General features: G+C 43.5%; 2 protein-coding genes across 3 annotated transcripts in view; one reads left to right on the forward strand and one right to left on the reverse strand.

Annotated features, from left to right (window-relative positions):
- The window catches only part of ADAT1 (adenosine deaminase tRNA specific 1), a 118,108-nt gene extending 117,039 nt beyond the window's left edge, over positions 1–1,069 (forward strand). For both annotated transcript variants that reach the window (XM_075509329.1, XM_075509330.1), the window contains one exon: positions 268–1,069. In XM_075509329.1, the coding sequence (XP_075365444.1) occupies positions 268–400 (133 nt within the window). In that variant the 3' untranslated portion in view covers positions 401–1,069. The remainder of the gene's footprint in view (positions 1–267) is intronic.
- A 6,713-nt stretch (positions 1,070–7,782) lies between these two features.
- Positions 7,783–16,613, reverse strand: GABARAPL2 (GABA type A receptor associated protein like 2). Its single transcript, XM_075509334.1, has 4 exons — positions 16,428–16,613; positions 16,037–16,092; positions 10,431–10,603; positions 7,783–8,362 (listed from the first exon to the last, which is right to left on the reverse strand). The coding sequence occupies exons 1-4, from the start codon at positions 16,459–16,461 to the stop codon at positions 8,272–8,274; spliced, it is 354 nt and encodes a 117-aa protein (XP_075365449.1). The 5' UTR covers positions 16,462–16,613; the 3' UTR covers positions 7,783–8,271.
- Between the last annotated feature and the right edge of the window lie 8 nt (positions 16,614–16,621).

Below are 16,621 nucleotides of genomic sequence, written 5' to 3' on the forward strand. Positions count from 1 at the left end.
GTTGCTGGAGAGTGTGTGTGTATGAAGCGTGGTAGAGGAGTTGTTTTGCTTCCTTTTGTAAGACTGCTGACAATGTCTAGATACACTAGTTTCAGGGCCTGGGCCTCTCCAATTCTCCGTAGAAGCACAAGAGGATTTCACTTAGTAGCATGAAAGAGCTCATAAGGCTTCATCATGTTCTTAGATGTTTGATTGTTTTTTTCGTTTTGTGACTTTACATCCAATAGGATAATAGAAATGTTTTCATTGTTGTGCATTTTCTATCAGGATGAAGACTCTCAAAACCTACTGGGACTACAAGGAAGCTGCATTAAATTATCAAGAAGCCTGGAAAGTGCTGCGTAGCCAAGCCCTGCCAGGTTGGGTCAAGAATGCCAAGGAATACCTGCACTTCACATGAGAATACATGGGGCTCTGTAAATCCAGCAATAAGCCCTGGTGCATAGCAGATACCTCTGCAGTTCAAGGGCCGGGAGATGATGTCCTCTAGTTCCTGTGCTGTGAGGAGACAGGAGTGAAAGGGAAACCAATTTAAAGAAGTCTGTATTTTGGTTGAGTTGAAGCCCCCTTCTTATTGAAATATAGAAAAAGATCATTGCAGATGTAAAGTCCTGAGCTGCATGAAACAATATGCCTCCAAAAGAAAGGAAGCAGTGATGTGGTATCCTCTGTTATCTGAGGATATGATCTATCAACCGTAGTCCATTGCAATGGAAGTAATGTCAGCTGAAATTGAAGCAGTGCTATGGAAGAAAGACTGTCATTGAAAAATTTTAGTGCTGCTTTTTTCTTCCACTCTTCATAATGTATGGTTGGTTTTGTGTTGCTGGGACAACCCTAATGTATAGTAAGTAATATTTTTGTAACTCTTGGCTCTCCTTGTCTGGTGCCTGGAAGAATTTTCCGTGTTCCTGAGCCCCATTGCTTCTAACTGGAAATACTAGCTCTGTTAAAGGGCCTTTTTTCTGGGAGTCCTTCATATAAGCTTCTATTTACTAAATATAGCCAAAGCAGAAGCAAAAGAGTGCTGGGGAGAAGGCTGTGTCAAATAATACCACTTATGATATCCCTTAATGTGCATCTCTTAATTTCAGGACTTTGCCAGATACCCCTTCAACTGCTTTGCTTCTGTGGGCAGGAAAGAAACCTCCTGAATTAGCTGGTTCAAACCTGTCAATCCTGTGTAATTCCAGGCAAACATTTACTTACTTTTCAGTGTTTCAAGCACTGTCCATCCCCCTGTCCCCCGTGATACATGGTTAATTCAAAGCAGGGATGCTGTAGCCATTTATGTCACTGTTTCCTGGCGAGTGTTCATTATTAGCCTGGCAAAGGTGGAGATGCTTCGGGGGGGACTGGAAGTAGTCTCTGGCAGTCTTTGCCTTTATGCTTTATTACCAAATACCATCTGCATGGCGAAACAGTCAACATTGCAAGCTGGGGGGAAGCAGCAAGTAATCCTCCTTAAACTTCCTGTCCCAATTATTGCCTTCTGTGAGCAAGTTCAGGACTATGTAACTGCTACTGAGCACACTGCCCTTTGGTACTTTTTCTATTGTAAATGACAATTCATAAAATATTTGGACAAGGCAATGGCAGGATGAAAGAAGTGGATAATTTAGAACTTAAGAATTCTTTAGTGATTGGAGTTTTCTGTTCTTTGGTATCTTACTATAGTTTTGGATTTGAAAAATGGGCACAGCAGTTTTCCAAACAGTCTTTACAGTCAACCTACTGAGCTACATATGGGACTGAACAGTACATATCACATGACAGTCTGAGAGTTGATTACAGCAAATCCTTTTACTTCACAGTTGGGTTGACTTGTTAAATAAGAATAGTTCTCTCTTACTTGTTGAAGAAATAACAAAGAACTTGAATTCTATGCGTATAAGCCTGTCCTCTCAAATCCAGCACTAACATGCAGAAAGACTAGTTGCATTGGTGAGGGGGGAGTCATTGTATGTGTCTGTAGAGGGCAGGGGAGACTATGGAGAACAGTGACTTGCATTAGTCATCGGAGGATGAAAAATGGCCAGATGCCATTGCAGATGGGCTACAGGGTGAACTGCTGAAGAGAAATGGTAGCCGTTATTGTAATTGAGCAAATAGCATTCCAAGGGCAGAGTCCTGTAGCATACTTAAAGAGATAACCAGTAAATTTCCAGGCTCCTGAAATTTTCCTTTGTCCTTCCCTGAAATCTTGCAGAAACTATACCTTAACATACCTAGATTCCCTTTGTTAATCAACAAGGTCTGTAGTGAACCTGCTGACCAGACTGGAATGTTCCCATTTCCTATCCAGCTGCAATATTAAAATGGGTTACATAAGGCTAGTTGTTCTGTAGTCTTGGCATCAGACTAGTTTTCAGATGAGCAGTTATATGATGTAAAGTCTTTTAACTCTTTCCTAAAATTTGAGCCCGGCTGTTAGGAGAGATTGTTCCTGGTAAGATTTTCCTGTGCATTTGTAAAATACTTGTGAACTGTAGACTACTGCTTTCTGCTACTTGTCAGGCTTAAAAGTAGTTTTAGAGGTGCTGAACGCTGATACTAACCTCACTTTTTGAATGGAGTTGAGGACATATTTAAGCCTTGAGTGAGTCAATGAATACACGAAGAGAGGGAAGGAGCTAAAACAAAGCAGCATTTAAAAGGCTGAGGGGCTAAGCCTGCAGGATCTTATGCTCAACTAGATGGCATTTCTGGGATTGAAAATAAGTATTTAAATGCTGCATCTGTTTAATTCCAAAAGGTCAGGAAATGCTGTAAGCAGTACCGAGAAACAGATCTAAAAATCAGAAGGGAAAAAATGCAGAGAGAAGAGATAACACAATCTCTGCTTTTGGAAGAAGTAGCAAACTAAACTTTCATCTTTGTCAGTGATCTTTGGAAGAATTGCTCATGGAAGGTAGCAGTTGACGTGTTCCAAGCTTGTATCACTCCTTTGCACTGGAATAGCTGATGCACTGAAAAACAGAGATAGGCAAGGCGTAGGGAGGACAGTAGAATGCAGAGACTCTGCCACAGGGGAGCAGAGTTTGGAGGGGGTGAAGTAGGGGGTATGAAGTGCCCACAGTTCGTGGTTAATGAGGACAACCAAACAACTGGTAGCGGGAGCAGCAGAGCATATGAGGGCACCGAGATTCCCAAGGCATGTGTAAAATGCTCTACAGAGCATATTTGTATTACCCAGATAGGTCCTTGACTTTCCCAAACTAGTCTGGGGACCAATGGTCCCTATTTGCCAGAACAAAGAAACTGTAATCCTTATTTTGAGTGGGATGTCTTTAACAGCTTCACTATTGGAGAAATCATTCTGTTTTCAATCACAGTAGGAAGGCAGGGCAGACTGCCTGCTTACCTTTAAGGAAGTCAAAACCAGAGCATAGAAACAAGTGGGTTTTGTCCAAGTGTAGAAGTAAACAATCTGTTTGAGCTGGAGGCTGCAGTTCCATGAGACAACATGCTACCATCCCACTACCTTTGAAAAAGCAAGGTTTTGATCTTCGCAGTGTTCTTCCACTGCTTGCCTTACACAGGCTGGCGCACTTCCTGATCTCAGTACCTTCAGAGGAAATTGGACTATTCAAAGTACTGTCTTTGTAGAAAAACAAACCATGAGCCCAAAACAAGGTGTAGCTTTTCACTAGGAGTTAAATCAGCTTTGCAATAAGCCCAGTAAGTGCTAGAGGAAAGGAGGAGCTAGGGCTGTGCTGCGGAGGGCAGAAGGAGGTGCAGCCAGGCTTCCTGTCACTGGTTACAAACTATTAGCTGGTTATGGATGCACACCTGGAGAAAATGCTTGAGGCATGAGTATGGAAATGAAGTGTGAGTTGCTTCTGGGAAGCTACTTGTTGGCAAGGAGGAAAGAAGGGTGTTGGAGTAAATTGGGAGCCAGATGTAGCCGAGGGGCCTAGCAGTTCTTTCTCTCAAAGCATAACCATCCTGAGAATCTGATAATGTCATTATAAGAGGGTTGCAGCAGTGGTTTACAGGTGGAAGCAAAGACAAGTTTTGAGGAAAGACCATCTGAATTAATGTACTACTGGTTTAGTTATATCAGAGATGACATTTCAAGTTAGCTTAAAGACAGGTGATGTAGAAGTGTTGCTGTAGGAGTAGTGAGGTATTTCTTGGTTTTCTGTTCAGTGTATAAATTGAAATGCCTTCCCAGTCCTGAGGGATTAATAGAAAGTGAAGATCATATGGGACCCAAATGCTTTTAATAGTACAGTCACTCTTGTAACATTATCTAAAGGGATGCATTTCATCTATGCACTTCACAAGGAAATCTCTTGATGTTTTATTGCCATTTTAAGTGCATCTGCAGATGAAAAGTAAAGTTACTGCTGTATAACATTTATCCTTGCATTCTCTGGAATTACTTGTGTACCTGGGCTCCTAAATCTAAACTAATAATTACAGAGATGTTAGAGTAGTTATGTGGGTTTTTTAGAGGCTTATGAACGGTATTCCAAAAGTCACCTCGATCATAACATTGGGAATAAAACTTCATCTTCCCTTGTTTTGTTTAGATTCATCTATGTGCTAGCGTGTAATTAGCTTTATCTAGCAGTTTTAAGTTACATTTCTTACTCTGTTAACAGCTAGCAAAAAATACTACTTCATAACCATAGACAAACCGTGCAGTTTCAGCTTAAAGGAAACAGAACATTTTCCAGTAATAAAAGGTAATAAAAAAATCACAGATGAAACCACTTTTCTTCATTCTGAATCAAAAATTCTGTTCAGCGTAAACATTAATACTAAATGTGTGGAAAGGCGGGGGGTGGAAGGAATTCACAATGGAAGCAGTGATGGAATGTTTATTAAAGCAGTGCTGTACATGGCAGTGCTATTCTGAATAATGAAAGGCTTACTGAAATAAACAGCACATTTTTCAGATGCAGTAGCACATGCAGCACTGTTACTGTGACCAGCCTCAGTAACAGAGTTGACATTTCACAGGCTCCTACTGTCTCATTTTGGAGTCCTTCTGCCAGTACCTGTGAGGAACTGTAGAGCCAAACATAATTCTAGGCATAAGGTGACTTCATGGGAGTTTGAGTTCATATGAATTTGATTTAAGCTTGGAAAGTGATAAATTTCCACTGTGACTGGAAACATTTTAAAAACAAAACTGTTCCACATAATGTAGCATGAAAATGAAGTGAAACTTGTATTAGGAATCTAACCTGTAATGAGTGTTTCCTTGCTAGCTTACGAAGTTCAAAGGGATGCTACTTTTCCAACCCGATGTTACCCTTCAATATCAAGGAGTGAACTCCAGTACTGTGCAGGCAGGTCAATGAGGTGGTCCCCCCCGCCCCGGTTGTGTAGAGCCACAAGTTTGCCACTCTGCCTGTAAGTAGAGGCAGCTGCGTAGCTATGGTAAGCCCATTTGGAGAGAAGTTCAGAGCCTCATGAATAACAACTTTTTCTGGGTTTGTGGCAAAGCCTCTTTACTTTTGCTGTGCTGTGTACATGCTTTGGCAATAGTGCTCATAAACTGGAGGAAATGATCTTGAATTCTTTCTCTTGCATGCAGCATTTCTAATTCTAGTTGTCTGCTTCAACTAAGTAGAATCACAGAATGGTTTGGGTGGGAAGGGACCCTTGAAGGTCACTGTCTCACCCCACTCGGTAGGTTGCAAGATGGGTGAATCTTTTTGATTCCCCGAGGGTTTGTGTACTGACAAAGGCCGAGCTCTGCTTGGCAGAGCCGTGGGGCTGGTAGAGTCACGGCAATGACTCAGAGGAACAGTCTTGACTAGCAATTTTATTAAGTAGCGAATTCAGCAAACGGGCAAACTTAACAAACTGGCAAGCTCAATGAATGAACGGAGGCGATTTGGCAACGGAGCTATTTTCCAGGCAACCTGTCACAATTTATGCAAAATGTATATATAGTGGCAGAGTAGAGGAAGAGAGAAGCGAGAAAAGGAAAGGAGAAGAGAGGAGGCCAAAGAAAGGAAAAGCATCACCACCCTTGGATCCTGCAATGACAATGACGGGCATGGCAATCCTGTGGTGGGTGCACGCAGTTCCCTGGGAGGGCATGTCTTTTATACTCTAGTCCCCGCCTCCAGTTATGTCCCTTGAGGACTCACATGGGTCTTGTTCTAGAAAATTCTCAATCTTCTGCACAGGCACGGGGGGAGGGGGGTGGTCGTGACGGGTCTCTCGGGTGGTCACAAGCTCCTTCCTCAGATAAACCCTGTGTGACCTCTGGCCATATTTGGTAAGGTCCATTGGAACCTGGAACTGCGCATCCTGTGACGCGCTCTCCACCTCCTGCTCTTGCTCTCCTCCGCCCCATGCTTGCTGTCGCCATGCAAACTGCATCTCACCTCCTCATGATGTTTGAGACATTAACTCTTTCAGTCTCTCACAGTCACCTAGTCCAACCCCCCTGCCATGAGTAGGGACATCTTCAACTAGATCAGGTTGCTCAGAACCCTGTCTAACCTGACCTTGAATGTTTCCAGGGATGGGGCATCTATCACCTCTCTGGACAACCTGTTCCAGTGTCTCACCACCCTTATTGTAAAAAAAAATAAAAATTATTCCTTATAGCTAGTCTGAATCTACACTCTCTTAGTTTAAAACTATTAAAAAGTTTGTCCCCATCTTTCTTATAAGCCCCCTTATTGTAGTATTGAAAGGCCGCACTAAGGTCTCCCCAGAGCTTTCTCTTCTCCAGGCTGAACGACCCCGGCTCTCTCAGCCTGTCTTCGCAGGAGAGGTGCTCCAGCCCTCTAATCATTATGGTGGCCTCCTCTGGACCTGCTTCAACAGGTCCACGTCTTTCCTGTGCTGAGGGCTCCAGAGCTGGACGCAGTACTGCAGGTGGGGTCTCACCAGAGCGGAGTAGAGGGGGAGAATCCCTTCCCTCCCCCTGCTGGCCACACTTCTTCTGATGCAGCCCAGGAGACAGTTGGCTTTCTGGGCTGCAAGCACACGTTGCTGGCTCACGTTCAGCTTTTCACCCACCATTACCCCCAAGTCCTTCTCCACAGGGCTGCTCTTGATCACATCATCCCCCAGCCTGTATTGATACTGGGGATTGCCCCGACCCAGGTGCAGGACCCTGCACTTGGCCTTGTTGCACCTCCTGAGGTTCACATGGGCCCACTTCTCCAGCTTGTCCTGGTCCCTCTGGATGGCATCCCGTCCCTCAGGCGTGTTAACCGCACCACTCAGCTGTATAGTAAAGCTGTTCTTTCACATACTTGGTTCTCTAATGTCCTTACAGTATCCCTAGTATTTTTACTTGGAAAGGACATGTATGTATATATAACTACCTGTAACACAACTACTACTTTTTTTTTTTTTAAGAGCTGCTCATGCAACTGTTTTAATCTGAACTTACTAATGATTTATCTCTCTGCAATAACTCACGTACAAATTCTACCTTCCAGTTCTCCAGCCCTCTGGTCTCCTATTTGTATCATTCCTTCTCCTAGGTGCCCTTTCCTTACATGCTACGCTTTTGTCACCTAGGTCCTGCTTTTCAAAGCCCATGGTATTTACTCCTTCACCGGTAGCCTGTGGGCAGGCATAGCTCTTCTCCTGACGAGAGCTGGTAGCTCTGAAGCTATTGGTTTGGGAACCTACAGATAGCTCCTCGTTTTCCTCCTTGTTACCATCATCCACATACTAAAGGTTGAGAAGCTGTACAGTGCCTAGTAAGTAATATAAGCAACTGTAGAGTGTCTAGTAAATGTGATGTGTAACTTTCTGGCCAAAATTAAGGTAAAGAAATGACAGCACTACCTGTTTGTGACAGGAATTTTTATTGTACTTGTTTGTTAATTGAGAAAGAGGAACATATTAGTTCAATTCAACATGATCAGCATCTTGCTCCTGCTTAGGATAAGCTAGCAAATCCGGTGTTCCCAAACTAATTTCATGTTTTTGTTTTTCTTAAACTAAGACCTCAAAACAGAATAAATGCGTATTCTTCATTTCATGTTTTAGTAGCCCAACTACTTTGCTTTATTACTTAATCAGTGTCACCAAATGTATCCCCCAAAGGAGTGAGGCTCTGGGAATTCATAGCCATGAGAAAATAAAAATGCACAAAAACAACAAAAATTTTTTTTATAATTTAACAGTCTAATAAAACAAGACCTATCAATATATTAAGAAATAAATCCAGTTACAAATGCATGTATATAGAAGGAACTTCTGTGGATGTCAGAACAGAAAATGATCAGCTATTTACAAGATACACAGCAGCGTAGTATAGCAGCCAAGACCCACCATTCAGAAACCAAACGTGTTCTCTCCACTGTAGGCAACGTACAAGAATCCATCCTCATCCTTTTCCTTCTCATAAAGTTGTCCCATAGTTAAGCTTGAAGGGGAAAAAAGAGAAACGGTTTGCTTGGATCATGACAGTTGCAAATGGTAATGGTTAGAAGGTCACATAAACAAGGATCAATAAAAGCTAAACCTTGTAAGTCTGTGTGTAAATTAAAATACAAAAATGAGGATATATGAAAAGCAGTTGACTCCTGAGTTAGCAAAATCATCCAGGGCTCTCTGCAGAGTGCTAGGTTTTTGTTACTTCTTCAGAAATGCATTTGTCAGAATGCTGCCTTATTTTATTGGAAATTAGTCACCGAGTGTATTTCAGGTTCTGAATCATCCATTATTGATGCCATGACTAATACCAGGTTCAACAGCCTGATAGCACCTTCCTTGAATGCAGCTGCATTAATGACTTACTTCTTGTGTGAGCAACCTCACTTCTCCCTCCACCTGGTGTAGTCGTGAACGTTCAGCTGGTCTCAAGTCTACCAAACTTGAGCTTTTTGGACTGTTTCTTTGAGGTCCAGATTGTTTTGGGGAGTAAAAGCTTTGTTTTCTATATTGTTAAAAAGCGATGACTTAAAATAGTGCTAGTATCAAAACGCATGGGCAATAAATTACAAGTTAGCCAGAAACTAGTGCTTTTTCAGTGGATAAGGTTTTGAATGTTTGATCAAATAATTTTTTAAACTGAATAGGCACGTGGCCCTTCACAATCTAAGCAGCTGCAGTCTTTAGGGCGATATCTGTATTTTGAAAACAAAAAGAAACTCAAGCAATTGCTCGGCCAATATAACTGCTCCAACCATCTATCTACAGATGAAAAAGGCAGTTGACATCAGTCCGTTGCACAAATGACGCCTCCTCAGCTCACCTTTGTCTGACTTCCCAGGACTCAGAAAAGGCTAGTGAGCTGAAAGACACAGGCCGAATGTGAGCGATAGGGAAAATGTGGCTTTTTACCCAAGAGAGAAGCTGGGAAGAGTTGCAGACAGTACTTGAAATGGAAGGGAATTGGTGAGTAGATAAACTTCTGGATGAGGAGAGAAGGATGTCAAGAGTTAGTGGTCTGTGTAATAAACTCAGCCTATAAGAGGAGCAGAGCCATTAACAGATTAGATTTTTGTTTATCTGTTAACAAGTTACCATTTTTGCATTAATACTGAAGGTTCAAGGCCCTATTTTGCCAGCAGAGATCTGATGTCTCATCATGAACATGTGAGATGAGACAGTGTGCCCTTTCTTCTTCTTTCCTGCTCCTAGCAGTTCTACATCACTGTTAAGATGACATACAGGCATTCCTAATACTCTTGGAAGAAAGCAAGCAGAAAAAAGATGGTTCTCACAGGTCCCTATTGTGTTTCACAAAGTAAATAAAAATATTCCTAACTGAGTCTGGACAGGTTACCTGGAGGGACTGTTACTGTTACACAGGTAAGGTTTAATAAGAATAATAGTATATCTAAGCCACATAACATCATGATGTACTGTTTCCCCAAATACTATTAAAGTATCTCGTGTAGAAAGCAGTTGTAGTAGCTGCTTCTGCTATACATTATTCTGCGTGTAGCAGACAACAATTAAACTTATTCCTATATAAAAGCACTGTGAAAAACCTTTCTACGGTCATTTCGTATTTTGTGTTTATAGAAGAAAATAAGTAATTTTTAAAACAAGTAATAGCAACTTGTCTGTAACGTCATAATTTCTTTGTGAGCTGACAGGTTAGTGTTTTTTCAGAATAATTTATGGTGTTTGCTTTTGAGTATTTAACATGCAACTTTTTTGTTACATTGAGAAAGATTATTTTTTGGCATTGATGATGTAAATGTTCTTGCACTCAGCCAGATATCATCGTAACTCCAGAGCTCACCCTCTTGCCATGGAAGTAAATCATAATATATTTTTCAGTCACCTTTCCTTTCAGCTTAGCTCAAGAAAGAAGGTGTTTATCAAACTCATGAGGAAAAAAAACCTATCACGGTGAGATTAAAATGTAACCAAACACCTCCTAGAATCACCAAATAAGCCTCAAAGAGGGGAGTTACTGTCCCTCTGATACGCCCAGGCTTGCTGAAATGGTTCTGAATACCAAGTGAATAGCCTCTCACCTGGATTGTGGGACAGTCTTGTCTACAAAGAGGAATATTGCTTTCTCAGATGGCAGTTGAATCCTCTTCCTGATGATCCACATGAACTGGGCCACGGTGATGTCAGATGGAACTAAGTACTTCCTCTTGTCAATATCAACAATCTGAGATCCTGAGACCTTCTCCACTATGACCTGTAAAGCGCAGGTGTGAAGGTCAGGTTTTTCAGGATTGGTATGAACAGACAGCGTTGGTAAATTGCTTGCTGGTACAGGCTTACAACAGTGACCAGACAGGAGGAACAAAAAGGTTTCCTGACTGCAACCAAGTGAGAGGTAGGACTGGCTCAGCACTGTAAAACCTGATTTTACAACTGCACTGAAACCTACATTCATACACACAATGGCTCAAAACTTCAAATGCCCGCGATTGACAGTCATGGGGCAAAAAGATGCAATAGCCTAAAAGAAACCTGGGACAGGAAAGTATATGCATCTTTTAACTTTCTGTACACCGATGATATGAAATTACTGCAATATGGACCCCAAGTTGAATGTAAGCCAGCAGTGTGCCCTGGCAGCAAAGAAGGCTAATGATATCCTGGGCTGCATTAGGCAAAGCATTGCCAGCCAGTCCAGGGCGGTGATCCTTCGCCTCTACTGGCACTGGTGGGGCCACACCTGGAGGGCCGTGCCCAGTTCTGGGCTCCTCCAGTACAAGAGAGACATGGACAGAGTGGAGAGAGTCCAACAGAGGGCCTCAAAGACGTTTAAGGGACCGGAGCATCTCTCCCATGAGGAGAGGCTGGGAGAGCTGGGACGGTTCAGCCTAGAGAAGAGAAGGCTCGGGGGCATCTTACCAATGTGTATAAATACCTGAAGGGAGGGTGCAAAGCAAATGGAGCCAGGCTGTTTTCAGTGGGGCCCAGGGACAGGACAAGAGGCGATGGGCACAAATGGAAACACAGGGGCTTCCCTCTGAGCATCAGGAAACGCTTCCTTAGTGTGCAGTGACGGAGCACTGGCACGGGTTGTCCAGAGAGGCTGTGGAGTCTCCCACCTCAGAGAGACTCAAAAGACACGGTCCTGGGCAGCTGGCTGGAGCTGGCCCTGCTTGAGCAGGAGGGGCTGGACCAGACGACCTCCAGAGGTCCCTTCCCACCTCAACCCTTCTGCGCCTCTGTGATGTATTGGTACCAGGACAGTAACGTCCTATTGTGTTTAAATATGGCTAATTTTCAAAATGTTCTGAAGTTCCCCATAGGCGCTATCCAAACATAGTGCATTCTCCGACAAAGGCTCGGGGCGCAGGGGCAAGAGAGGAATTGGCATCGACCAAGACATTCGAAGCCCAGGCAGCTTGAAAACTTAAGGTTTAGGAGTGGCTTGTCTGCCCTACTTCCCTTAAACTAACTGGTGATTGAAGGAAGGAGTCCAGGACTTCTGTCTTCTCACTTAACTCCAGTTGATAGTAACAAATTGAGGAATCCACTTAACCATATACCTTCCTTGCCCCAGTCAGCTGCAGTGGAGTAATGAAAAAATCAACTAGACTGCAGCACTGGTATCTGTGCAATGACAGGTGGTCTGAGGAAGTCCATTCCCTTTGTACAGATGCTACTTGTTTTTGTCACTATCACAACGTAAAAATAAAGTAGAATAGAACAGAATATTTCAGTTGCAAGGGGCCTACAATGATCGTCTAGTCCAACTGCCTAACCACTTCAGGGCTGACCAAAATTTAAAGCATGTTATTAAGGGCATTGCTTAAACACCGACAGGCTGTTTGGGCATCGACCACCTCTAGGAATCCTGTGCCAGGGTTTGACCACCCTTTTGGTAAAGAAAGAAATGCTTCCTAATGTAAAGGCTGAACCTCCCCTGACGCTGCTTTGAACCATTCCCAGGCATCCTGTCCCAGGGAGAAGAGATCAGCACCTCCCTCTCCACGTCCCCTCCTCAGGAAGCTGCAGAGAGCAATGAGGTTGCCCCTCAGCCTCCATTTCTCCAAACAAGACAAACCCAGAGTCCTCAGCTGCTCCTCATAGGACATGCAAGTGTGACCACCATTGCTTGAAATCTTGTGTTACACAGAATTCTAGTTTGCAACAAGTGTGCCCGATCATCTTTTAAATTGTCACATGACTAAATAAAAATCCCACAATACGAAGAAATACAGGTTTAATATATATACCACCTCCACCCTTCTAACTTAACTGTCTTCTTTAAACAATGTCTCAAGCTGCTCCTAACAGATGACAGAACAAACTGCCTTGATATGGCATATAGAAAAAGAAAAAAAAATATATTAGAAATAAATTTCAGTAACACTGAAGCTAAAAAAAATCAGTATTTAGGTAAATGGGAGGGAGAACCACCAGCCTAGTCTAGTATCTAATCTGCCATTGTGCGCAAGCCGCAGATGCCAAAATGGCTGTCAGGCTTCCATCTAGAGCATCAGAGTATTCATTAATACTTTTTTTTTTTTCTCCCTGAAGTCTTTTGTATCCATCTGTGCAGCATGCTGTACCATTACACAACATGCACGAGTATGTACAAACTGTCATGTTAAGTAGAGGCACATGCATACTTCAGGTAACTCAGTGCAGAGTTGAAGAAGCCATGTTGTATCTGAATGCAGTCAAAACTCTGATAGAATTGCAGTGTGAACTGTGGTATAATGCAAGGTTCTAGTTGGCCATAGACCGCGTGTCCATTTTTTTTACAATACTGCTTACAGTACTTTTAAAGTACTGCTTTTGATTTGACATCCATGCTCTCTGCATTTCTGTAATTAATCCGGCAATGATTATTGACTTCCCACAGATAGCCAGCACGGATTTCAGCCAGGCTCAACAATGCCTCAAGGAAGAGAAATGAAGCATGGCTGCGTACGCTCTGGAATACCAGTTGGCCTGCCAAGAGTGCCAGTTGAGCATGCCACCAAATCACCAGAAAGGTGCCCTGAGGTGATCTTGTCTGTGTGCCTCTGCTGTACCAGACTTATACTGCCAGATAATCCAGTAATGTATCCATCTGATGTTAAAAACTGTATGACTACGGCTTCAGTTGATTGGATGAAGTTACAGGATGACAGTGAAGCCATACTAATAAAGTGTAGGTTTTAGCTATATATGAATGAGAGCCAGATAGGATACATAGGCTGTAAGGAAGAAAGAAAAAAAAAATCACAACCCATGCTTATGCTGCTAGGCCATCATAGGAACTTAGCTATTCTCTGCCTACACTGGGAGCGTTTGGTAACAGAAAGCAGGTTGGAACCCAAGCAGAGATGCCTAGATAAGATGATGTTTGCAGTATCAACAGGCTTTTGTTTGCAACTTTGAAAAAAGACTGCCTATGTTAAGCACTATTTTAGGATGTCTGTAGACTCAGGTCTGCAATAGCATACTGATTTTATCACTGGAAACCTGAATATTTTTTTAACATGTTATTCTGAATATAACTGCACTCTAAGGCATATTGTTTGTTCCACCATGTTATTGTTGTCAAGGTATGACTCACTGATGCTATTCTCTGCTTTGTATTATGCTGAACTGATGTTCCAGTATCTTACTTCATAGGTTAGGATATTAGAAATTGACTACAGGAAGGAAAGATGGCAAGATGGCCACAAACAAAACCAAACAAAAAGCAACAGGTACAGGAGGAAGGAGAATTAAGTATTATTTGTGGAAAGGACCTGATGCTTATTGCTCCACACAGGCTAGTTCTTGAAGGAAAAATGCAGCATGTGGGGAAATAAGGCTTACAAGAGGTTCCAGTGTCTCCGTTCCTTAGCTCTGCATTCCCCATTGCTACAGCATACAGGTAATGCTCAAGTAAATTTACAAAATGTGCTATCTTATGATCTGGTGAGGGTTCTCATAATTTCTTCAGCTCTGCCTACAGGAACAGAAGGAGGACATAGTAGCTGGCCCTTGCAATTTAGTGTGAGGGAATTGTAAAGAGGACCAAGAACAGCCTGAAAGGAATATTGAAGCCTTAACAACTGATACTTTTTTTTTTTTAAGATTACAATAACACACTAGGCATTTTAGCTTCATAATGCAGAAACTGTTATAACTGGAAGTCAAGGCTGTTGGTGAACTGCTTCTAGTAAAACTTATAGATACCTTTAGCCTTTAGGCCACTTGATTCCCCAGGCAAATTTAAAATTGCAGTTCTTAGCAAGCATAATTTCTTTCACCTCCCATTTTAGTCCTAAAAGGTCTAGCCTGGGACAGAGGCAGGCTGTTCATATATTAATAGGTTTGAACCACTGAAACATCTCGAAATCCAGGTACACAGACAGAGCAGCTGAGAAATGAAGTCACTTTGACCTATGTCACTCTGGATGCAGGCTATAACCTGGAAAGCAGGAAACACACATTAAGTCTGAAAAACACTTTTGACTGTCAAATGCCAAAAATATATTTGATACGAACTATTTTGTGAAAGGTACACGGCTCAGTCTGAATCATCAGGCAGAAAACATGTATTGGCCTTGACAAAGCATCACACTGCAATTTGAGATTTAACTCCTGTATCCATCCACACCTTGCTGTCCATTCCTCATGCAGCATCATGTAATTCTGACTCACACTATGAGTTTCAATCTCTCTTCTTCCCCTAGGGTTATGAAAGATATTCTTGAAATGGACAAATGGATACTTGTGGAGATGTATGGTCATTAGCATGCTACAGTCTATATATGAGGGGGTAGTTAGCCAAGCAGAGAACGGCAAGGATCGGATCAGCTTGCCAGACTGCAGCTGGAGAAGATGCTGTGACTAGGTGCAACTCAGCAGCAGGGAAAGTCAATGGGATTAGAGGTTCTTTTCTGGGCTGCACTGTCTAATGGATAAGTTATTTACCAAGAGGTCAGACAGGGAGAGTGGCATTAACTGGCATGTGATCAGATGGGATGTGGGAAATTTTACTCACAAGCAGGTAAGTTGAGAATGTGGACATGTTGCTAGCTGTTACATGAGGATGTGAATTGTGGTCATTTCACTGACTGAAACATGATGAAAGGGATTGCGGAATGAAGAAGAGAGGTCATTCACTATTTAGCAGGTAGGTAGGCATTAATGCTGAAAGGAGGGATAACCACTTGCAGTGGCTCTTCAAACAACAGGGTTTGCATGGGGAGATGCACCACGATAAGACTGGTTATAGGCATGGAATACATAAGGGAAAATCACCTTCCTCCTATATTGGAAGATTGTGGATGGAAAGCATCCTCCTAGGACGGAAGATTGTCAAGGTTTAAAGAATTTATGATCTTTCTTGGGATCAGGCACAGAATGAATCCTCAAGGCACTGAAGGTATTTGCTGGGATGTTAATTGCCGTTAGAAGAAACCAGGACACTGATAAACCATAAACATGCCTGGAAAGCATTTAGAAAGTCAGGTACTCTTGCTCACTTGCCAATATCCACTGGAGCAGAGGAGGGAATGTTGGATTAGTTCAATGTGTTTGGGGCCTCTTTAAAACATCTAAGGACACAAAAGGGAAGATGAATTTACTTAGTAGGATCTGATCAAAGAAGAGAGAGCAGGATGGAAACGGCATATCCACCTTTGCCTCTAGATACTCAGATGAAGCTGGCTTGGTTACTCACCGGGACACGGTCAGGGTATTTGGCTCGGATTTTTGCCGACTCGACACATCTGTGTTCTGTGAACAAAACTCGTCATTAGTCACTGCATAGTAATAGTACCGCCACTGTCCTAGGCAGAGAGGGCAGCGCCCGCAGGGACGGGAGCCTGCGAGGATCGCGACCGTCTTGCCCACCCCGAGGGAGACTCCGGCTGTTCAGGGAGGCCGTCCCCGGGCATCGCGCCACCCTTCGGCGAGGGCCGCAGGCGGCTGTCCGCCCAGAGGCAAGACGACCGGCTCGGGGAGCCGACCGGGGCACGCAGAGTCGGGAGGCCCCGGGGCAGACGGCAACACAGGAGACGGAGGGCGGCGGGGCCGCCAGCGGGCAGCGCCTGGCCCGGGCCCAGCCTTACCCAGCGCGTGGTCCTCCTTGAACATCCACTTCATGGTGCAGGCCGGCGGGGAGCGGAGCCAGCGGCGGCGAGGCCCGTGTGCGGGCGGGCGGGGGCTCGTGCCGGGCGGTCGGGCCTGTCGCTGTCACGGTCCCTGTCACAACAACAACAGCCACGGCTCGGCAGGCGGGACTTCCGGCTCGCCAGTTCCCTAG

The sequence above is a fragment of the Mycteria americana genome, chromosome 8 (genome assembly GCF_035582795.1).
Source record: "Mycteria americana isolate JAX WOST 10 ecotype Jacksonville Zoo and Gardens chromosome 8, USCA_MyAme_1.0, whole genome shotgun sequence".
NCBI lineage: Eukaryota > Metazoa > Chordata > Aves > Ciconiiformes > Ciconiidae > Mycteria > Mycteria americana.